The sequence below is a fragment of the Bison bison genome, unplaced genomic scaffold (assembly GCF_000754665.1).
Source record: "Bison bison bison isolate TAMUID 2011002044 unplaced genomic scaffold, Bison_UMD1.0 scf7180017864037, whole genome shotgun sequence".
In the NCBI taxonomy this organism is placed as follows: Eukaryota; Metazoa; Chordata; class Mammalia; order Artiodactyla; family Bovidae; genus Bison; species Bison bison.
The window spans coordinates 6,833,940-6,842,305 of NW_011494609.1; the positions used below are offsets into that span (position 1 = coordinate 6,833,940).

The 8,366-nt window shown below is 48.6% G+C and overlaps 2 protein-coding genes across 2 annotated transcripts in view; both read left to right on the forward strand.

The window, feature by feature from the left end:
* LOC104984923 (keratin-associated protein 10-8-like) overlaps window positions 1-7,792 on the forward strand; it is an 8,941-nt gene extending 1,149 nt beyond the window's left edge. Inside the window, exon 2 of the mRNA XM_010834888.1 lies at window positions 7,725-7,792. Coding sequence (XP_010833190.1) covers window positions 7,725-7,785 — 61 coding nt within the window. The 3' untranslated portion in view covers window positions 7,786-7,792. The remainder of the gene's footprint in view (window positions 1-7,724) is intronic.
* The window catches only part of LOC104984922 (keratin-associated protein 10-8-like), a 24,886-nt gene continuing 23,777 nt past the window's right edge, over window positions 7,258-8,366 (forward strand). Inside the window, exon 1 of the mRNA XM_010834887.1 lies at window positions 7,258-7,569. Coding sequence (XP_010833189.1) covers window positions 7,258-7,569 — 312 coding nt within the window. The remainder of the gene's footprint in view (window positions 7,570-8,366) is intronic.

An 8,366-nucleotide genomic window follows, 5' to 3' on the forward strand; every position in this document is an offset into this window, starting at 1 on the left:
ATAATTCGACTGCAGCCTCCAGTCGAGAGTATCCTGCTCACCTGTAGACCCCTGCATGAAGTGAGTGATGGGGTGGCAGTGGGGCATATGTTCAGGCCCCAGGCTTGCACACTGGGAACACGGGGCTTCCCTAGGGACAAAGGAGACCCCGTTTAGTAAACATCTGCCTTGAATACGTAAAGCTTACTCCAGAAACAGCTTCAGACAGGCTGGTGCCAGCCATTCCCTAGTGCCCTGGACAGGACTGTGAGTGCTTCCCTCTGTGTGGGAAGGTCTGGATGGTGAGAGCCACATGCAGTGATGTTGGGAGCCTGTGTGAGTCAAGGTTCTCCAGAGAAAGAACCAATAAGACATGTGCACATATACAGAGATTGATGTTGAGGAGCTAGCTCACACAGTTTGGAGGCGGGCAAGACCCAAATCTGCAGGGTGAGCTTCCAGGGAAGAATTGGTTTTGCAGTTACAGATGACCAGCTGGTAGAATCTCTTTCTCCTTGGGGGGGCCTCAGTCTGTTCTCAAGGTCTTCAACTCTTGGGTGTAGCCCACAACATTTTGTAGGGCAATCTGTTTTACTCCGAGTCTACTGATTTCAGTATTGATCTCACATAAGAAGCAACTGTGTCATGACATCCAGACATGTTTACCCAAATAACTGGGCAACGTGGCCTGGTCAGTTGACACTTGAAACTATCCATCACAGGAACCGACAGCCAAAGACGATGGGCTATTTGGAAATGGCAGGTGCTCACTGGGTGATGCCCTCAGGAATTCAAGTATTAAGGCAGCTATCCCTTTTGGGAAATATGGGGAGGACGGACATACCTGGCCCTTTGGGACAGAGCTGAGTAGGCAGACATCTGTAGGGAAGTGTGAAGGGCCTTGGCTGGGGGCCTAAAATGTAATTGTGCCTATTATAATATGCATGCATGTGTGCTGAGTTGCCTCAAGTGTGTCTGAGTTCTGTGACCTAATTGGCTGTAAGCTGCCTGACTCTTCTGTCCATGAGCTTCTCCAGGCAAGAGTCAGGAGTGGGCCTCTGTGCCCTCCTCCAGGGCTTCTCCTGACCCAGGGGTCAAATCTGTTCCTGCTGCAGTTCTTGCTGGCAGGTAATTCCTTCACTGCTGAGCCGCAGGGGAAGCCCAGCTGTTATAATAGCCACATTCAAAGTGAAAAAAGACAGGTAGAGTGTATTTAATTACATTTTATTAAACCCAATATATGCAAAATGTTTAAAGACATGGGAATAGCAGACCACACTACCTGTCTCCTGAGAAACCTGAATGTGGGTCAAGAAGCAACGATTAGAACTAGATATATAACAGTGGACTGGTTCCAAATTGGAAAGGAGTATCAAGGCTGTATATTGTCACCCTGCTTATTTAGCTTATATGCAGAGTACATCATGCAAAATGCCAGGCGGGATGAAGTATAAGCTGGAATCAAGATGACTAGGAGAAATATCAACAAGCTTAGTGATGCAGATGATACCACCCTTATGGCAGAAAGTGAAGAGAAACTAAAGAGCCTCTTGATGAAGGAAAGAGGAGAGTGAAAAATCTGACATGAAACTCAGCATTCAAAAAACTAAGATCGTGGCATCTGGTCCCATCATTTCATGGGAAATAGATGGGGAAACAATGGAAACAGTGTCAGACTTTATTTTGGGGGCCTCCAAAAAAACTGCAGATGGCTGTGATTTCATGACTGCCACCATGAAATTAAAAGATGCTTGCTCCTTAGAAGAAAGGCTATGACCAACCTGGACATCATATTAAGAAGCAGAGACAACTTTACCAACAAAAGTTTGTCTAGTCAAAGCTGTCGTTTTTCCAGTAGTCATGTACGTATGTGACAGTTGGACTATAAAGAAGGCTGAGCACCAAAGAATTGGTGCTTTTGATCTATGGTTTTGGAGAAGACTCCTGAGAGTCCCTTGGACAGCAAGGAGATCAAGCCTGAATATTCATTGGAAGGACTGATGCTAAAGCTGAGGCTCCAATACTTTGGCCACCTGATGGGAAGAGCTGACTCATTAGACAAGACTCTAATGTTGGGAAAGACTGACGGCAAAAGGAGAGTGGGTAGCAGAGAGTGAGATGCTTAGATAGCATCATCGACTCAGTGGGTATGAATTTGAGCAAACTCTGGGAGATAGTGGAGGACAGAGGAGCCTGGCGTGCTGCAGTCCATAGGGTCACAAAGAATTGGACTTCACTTAGTGACTGATCAACAATAATTCAAAAGCTTAGCATTTCAATACATCTGATATTAATGAAGTATCAGAGTCTCACCAGGGTCACTGCATGGGAAGTATCAACTTTGTGTTGCCAACAGAACCCATCGCTCTGGCTGTTTAGACTTATCTTCCTTTTCTTCTCACCTCAGTTCAGTTCAGTTTCTCAGTCGTATCTGACTCTTTGGGACCCCGTGAATCACAGCATGCCAGGCCTCCCTGTCCATCAAAAGCTCTTGGAGTTCACTCAAACTCATGTCCATCGAGTTGGTGATGCCATCCAGCCATCTCATCCTCTGTTGTCCCCTTCTCCTGCCCCCAGTCCCTCCAAGCATCAGGGTCTTTTCCAATGAGTCAGCTCTTCACATTTGGTGGCCAAAGTATTGGAGTTTCAGCTTCGGCATCAGTCCTTAAATGGACACCCAGGACTGATCTCCTTTAGGATGGATGGTTGGATCTCCTTGCAGTCCAAGGGATTCTCAAGGGTCTTCTCCAACACCATAGTTCAAAAGCATCAATTCTTCAGTGCTCAGCTTTCTGCACAGTCCAGCTGTCACATCCATAGATGACCGCTGAAAAAACCATTACCTTGACTAGACGGACTTTTGTTGGCAAAGTAATATCTCTGCTTTTCAATATACTATCTAGGTTGGTCATAACTTTCCTTCCAAAGAGTAAGCGTCTTTTATTCTTCTCACCTACACCTGCCCAATTCCCCATATTCTCCTGTATGTTTCATCACTGGGGCATTTGTCTTCTTTCTTTCTGGTTTTTGTTCTTAAGATTTTTTTTAATCTGGACCTTTTTAAACGTCTTTATTGAATTTGTTACCAATTGCTTCTTTTTTGTGTTTCGGGTTTTCTGGCTGAGGGCTGTGTGGCATCTTGGCTCCCGGACCAGAGACTGAACCCACACCCCATGCACTGGAAGGCGGATCCTCAACCACTGGACCTCCAGGGGAGTCCCATCATTTGTCTTGTTTCTTTAGACGTTTCTCCAGGAGGGAAACATGAGTAGAGTGTTTTCCAAGCTCTTGCTTATGTGAAAATACACTGCTGTTCTCTTTACTTGAGAAAGATATAAGGGGCTTCCCAGGTGGCACTACTGGTAAAGACTTGGCCTGCCAATGCAGGATAAAGACGTAATAATTTGAAAAAAGAAAAAAATCAGCCTTAGTGCCCAGTGTTCCCCCTGAAGCTCTGTGTCTTTCACTGTTTGGTGGGAGAGGTCCGGGGACTGCCTGGTAATAGTTCATTTCCAGACCAGACTGTCGGCCGTTTCTTCCTACCTGGAGATGGAGCTGCCCTTCATTCAGTTCATTTAAAAATTGCCAATTTGGAAAACTCAACAGTGGCAAGAGCACTGGAAAATATCAGTTTTCATTCAAATCACTAAGAAAAGCAATGCCAAAGAATATTCAGTCTCACATGCTAGCAAAATAATGCTCAAAATTCTCCAAGCCAGGCTTCAACAGTACGTGAACTGTGAACTACGAGATGTTCAAGCTGGTTTTTAAAATGGCAGAGGAGCCAGAGATCAAATTGCCAACATCTGATGGATCATCAAAAAAGCAAGAGAGTTCCAGAAAAACATCTATTTCTGCTTTACTGACTATGCCAATGCCTTTGACTGTGTGGATCACGATAAACTATGGAAAATTCTGAAAGAGATGGGAATACCAGACCACCTGATCTGCCTCTTGAGAAATTTGTATGCAGGTCAGGAAGCAACAGTTAGAACTGGACATGGAACAACAGACTGGTTCCAAATAGGAAAAGGACTACATCAAGGCGATATATTGTCACTGTGCATATTTAACTTACATGCAGAGTACATCATGAGAAACTTTGGGCTGGCTGAAGCTCAAGCTGAAATCAAGATTGCTGGGAGAAAGTCAATAACCTCAGATATGCAGATGACACCACCCTTATGGCAGAAAGTGAAGAAGAACTAAAGAGCCTCTTGATGAAGGTGAAAGAGGAGAGTGAAAAAATTGGCTTAAAGAAAACAGAAAACAAAGATTATGGCATCTGGTCCCATCACTTCAGGGGAAATAGATGGAAAAACAGTGGAAACAGTGGCAGACTTGATTTTGGGGGGCTCCAAAATCACTGCAGATGGTGACTGCAGCCGTGAAATAAAAAGACGCATACTCTTTAGAAGAAAAGTTATGACCAACCTAGAAAGCATATTCAAAAGCAGAGACATTACTCTACCAACAAAGGTCTGTCTAGTCTATGGTTTTTCCAGTAGTTGTGGGTGGATGTGAGAGTTGAACCATAAAGAAAGCTGAGCTCAGAAGAATTGATGCTTTTGAACTGTGGTTTTGGAGAAGACTCTTTGGACTGCAAGAGATCTAACCAGTCCATCCTAAAGGACATCAGTCCTGAATGTTCATGGGAAGGACTGATGCTGAAACTGAAACTCCAATCCTTTGGCCACCTGATGCAAAGAGCTGACTCATTTGAAAAGACCCTGATGCTGGGAAAGTTTGAAGGCAGGAGGAGAAGGGGATGACAGAGCATGAGATGGTTGGATGATATCACTAACTCAATGGACATGAGTTTAAGTAAACTCCAGGAGTTGGTGATGGACAGGGAGGCCTGACGTGCTGAAGTCCATGGGATCGCAGTCAGACATGACTGAGCAACTGAACTGACTGAATGTATGTTTATGATGGGCTCTAAAAATCTGATGCTCTTGAATTCAAGAGGCTCTTCCAGTCCAAACACACCCAACTTGGTGGGCTCAGCTCAGAGTGTTTCATGTTCAGTCCTATCTTTACTGTTCTATCCTAGCTCTTCCTTCTTCCTTGTTAGCAACTGAGCGATCACGTTTGGTGTCAGCGAAACACATGGTCTGTTTATTACATTTTCTCTCATCATATTCAGGGATTTATGCTTTACCTCTGTTAGGCTTCCCTTGTGGCTCCACTGCTAAAGAATCCGCCTGCAGTGCGGGAGACCTGGGTTGGATCCCTGGGTTGGGAAGATGCCCTGGAGAAGGGAAAGGCTACCCACTCCAGTATTCTGGCCTGGAGAATTCCTTGGACTGTATAATCTATGTGGTCTCAAAAAGTCAGACACGACTGAGCAAATTTCACTACACTCTGTTGGAGTAAGAAGTGGCACCTCACCCCAGTATTCTTGCCTGGAGAATGCCATAGACAGAGGAACCTGGCGGGCTACAGTCCATGGGGTCACAAAGAGTCAGACACGACTGAGCCCCTGAGCAAGCCTGCATACTTTACCTCTGTGGATTGGAGGAAGTAGCAGTGTTTGTGCTGAAAACCACAGGGTTGATTTTCTGTGGTGTTAATTTTGCTGCTTCCCGCCTCTGTTGTAAATTTTCAGCTCAGCTGCCTGGTGCTAAGCTTCCTTGGACACGTGCTTCCTTCTGCGAGTAGCACTGAAGTTGGCCTGGGGGAAGGCCTGGCTAAGAGCCTCGATCCTATACACAGACGCCTGGCTTCCAGTCCCAGTCCTGAGACTTTGGGCTGTGTGACCTGGACATGGTTGCTTAACTTCTCTGTGCCTGGGCTTCCTCACCTACTTACAGAAACTTCCTTGCTGAGTGGATGTGAAATCAAGTGACTTGGCAGGTGTAGAGCATTCAGCTCACCACCTGGCCTAGAACAGGTGTTCAGACAGTGTCATCTGACCCCACAGCCATGGTCAGGGCCACCTTGATGACCACTGCCCAGATGTCACTGTCTTCCCAGAGTCAGCCCTTGCTGACATGCTGTTCCAGGCTCCCTGGGACCACATCTTCTTGTATCCACAAGGAAAACCAACTCTTGCCTGAGCTTTACTTCTGGGTGTTGCTTCGGGTCCTCGAGTCTCCGCTGCTCATACGCGGTTCTCCAGGAGGAGACCCTCCCTCTCTCTGAGTCTTTCAGGGCATCGCCCTTGAGGAAGGCAAACTCTGGCCATAGGGGCAGGTTGCTCGGCTGAGAAGTGTGGGGTGCACAGGGTGTGCTGTGAGCAGTTGGGTCTGGGTGAAAGGTTGATGAACACAGCCCCTGACTCAGACACCTGTGAGTGCTGCTCCCTGAAATCTCCTAACAGACTCCACGTATGACCGCGCTCTGTTAACGCTCGTCTCAGGCACACTGGCTGTGCTGCAGGGGACTAGATGTCCCTCTCACCATACTTCCTGCTGGCAGAGCAGCTGCTGGGGGTGAGTGCCAGGATCTCCTCCCACCCCCTGCTGAACATGACCCTCACCTGGTTGCACCGTCACATCCTCTGGACCACTTGCATTTTACAGACGTGCACACGTCACATTGCACCTAAGTTTAAAAATGCGTAAAAGTCAAAATAATATTAAAAGTACTGCACCTCAAACAGAGGAGAGCTCAACATCTAAATTCACAAATTTAGAGATATGATCACCTCTAAACCTCATCAACATTGTTCCTGTTGTTCAGTCACTCAGTCGTGTTCCAGTGTTCATGACTCCATGGACTACAGGACAGCTAGCTTCCCTGTCCTTCACCATCTCCAACAGCAGGAACAAACTCATGTCCATTGAGTCAATGATACTATCTAACCAATTTGTCCTCTATTGTCCCTGTCTCCTCCTGCTTTAATCTTGCCAGGCATCAGGGTCTTTTCTAATGAGTCAGCTCTTTGAATCAGTGGCCAAAGGATTGGAGCTTCAGCTTCAGCATCAGGCCTTCCAATGAATATTCAGGGTTCATTTCATGTAGGATCTTACCTAGATATTTTGTATATCTTTTCTGGAGCCAAACAAAGGAGAAATGGAAAAACATCCTGCAACATGGGATATTTACGCTCACAGGTTAATGAGTAAAAACAATTGTGGAAACTATGCCAGACTAATGAGGGGCTCCTTCAGCCAGCTCTCAACCCCAACAAGGAAGGGAGGGCCTGGGAGTCTCCTGTGGGGACAACACAAGCCAGGGGCCAGGTATAAAAGCCCTGCATCCCCAAGCACCTCACACACACAGCTCATACACTCACACACACACAAACCCTCCTCCAGCCCCACCACCTCCACCATGGCAGCCTCCACCCTGTCTGTCTGCTCCAGCAACCTGAGCTATGACTGTCCAGAGAGCTGCTGCGAGCCCCCCTGCTGTGCCCCCAGCTGCTGTGCCCCAGCCCCCCGCCTGACCCTCCTCTGTGCCCCCGTGAGCTGTGAGTCCAGCCCCTGCTGCCAGCCAGCCTGCAGCAGCTCCTCCCCCTGCCAGCAGGCCTGCTGTGAGCCCGTCTGCTGCAGGCCCGTCTGCTGCACACCTGTCTGCTGCAGGCCCGTCTGCTGCACACCTGTCTGCTGCACACCTGTCTGCTGCAGGCCCGTGTGCTGTGAGGCCTCCCCCTGCTCAGCCCCCTCGTCCTGCTGCAGACCCTCCACCTCTGTGTCCCTCCTCTGCCGCCCCGTGTGCCGCCCCGCCTGCTGTGTGCCCAAGTCCTCCTGCCAGCCCAGCTGCTGCCGCCCGGCCTCCTCCGTGTCCCTCCTCTGCAGGCCCGCATGCTCACGCCCGGCCTGCTGCATCCCAACCTCAGCCCCGGAGCCCTGCTGCTGACCTGGCATGTGTCCCCAGAGCCAGCCGAGCTCAGGTTCCACCTATGACTTGGTCCTCTGTCCTGACCTAGGCTGGGTGGTTGCCCTCACTCAGGACAGGGTCCCCGATGTCTCCACTGTCCTGACTGACTGACCTCTCACTCCTGCCCCAGGAACCCTGACCTCATGGCTCCCAGGGGCTTCTGCCTCCCAGGAGTCGCCTCCAGCTGTCTCTGGGTCACCTGCCCCCCTACCCCTCCAGATCCTCTAGCTGGGTCACTTGGCCTTGACTTCCAACCAGTCAGCACCCGATCAGTCACCTGGATAAATAAACTCATGTCATCACCTGATTGCTCCCTTCATGTGATCTCTGGTGGGGTGGATGCAGGGGTGGAAGGAAACACATGATTGTGACCTGACACTAGTCTCCTCCAGCCGAGAGCATTTCTGTCAGGAAGTGAGTGTGTTAGTCACTCAGTCATGTCCGACTCTCTGAGACCCCATAGACTGTAGCCCACCAGGTTCCTCTGTCCATGGGATTCTCCAGGCAAGAATACTGGAGTGGGTTGCTATTCCCTTCTCCAGGGGATCTTCCTGACTCAG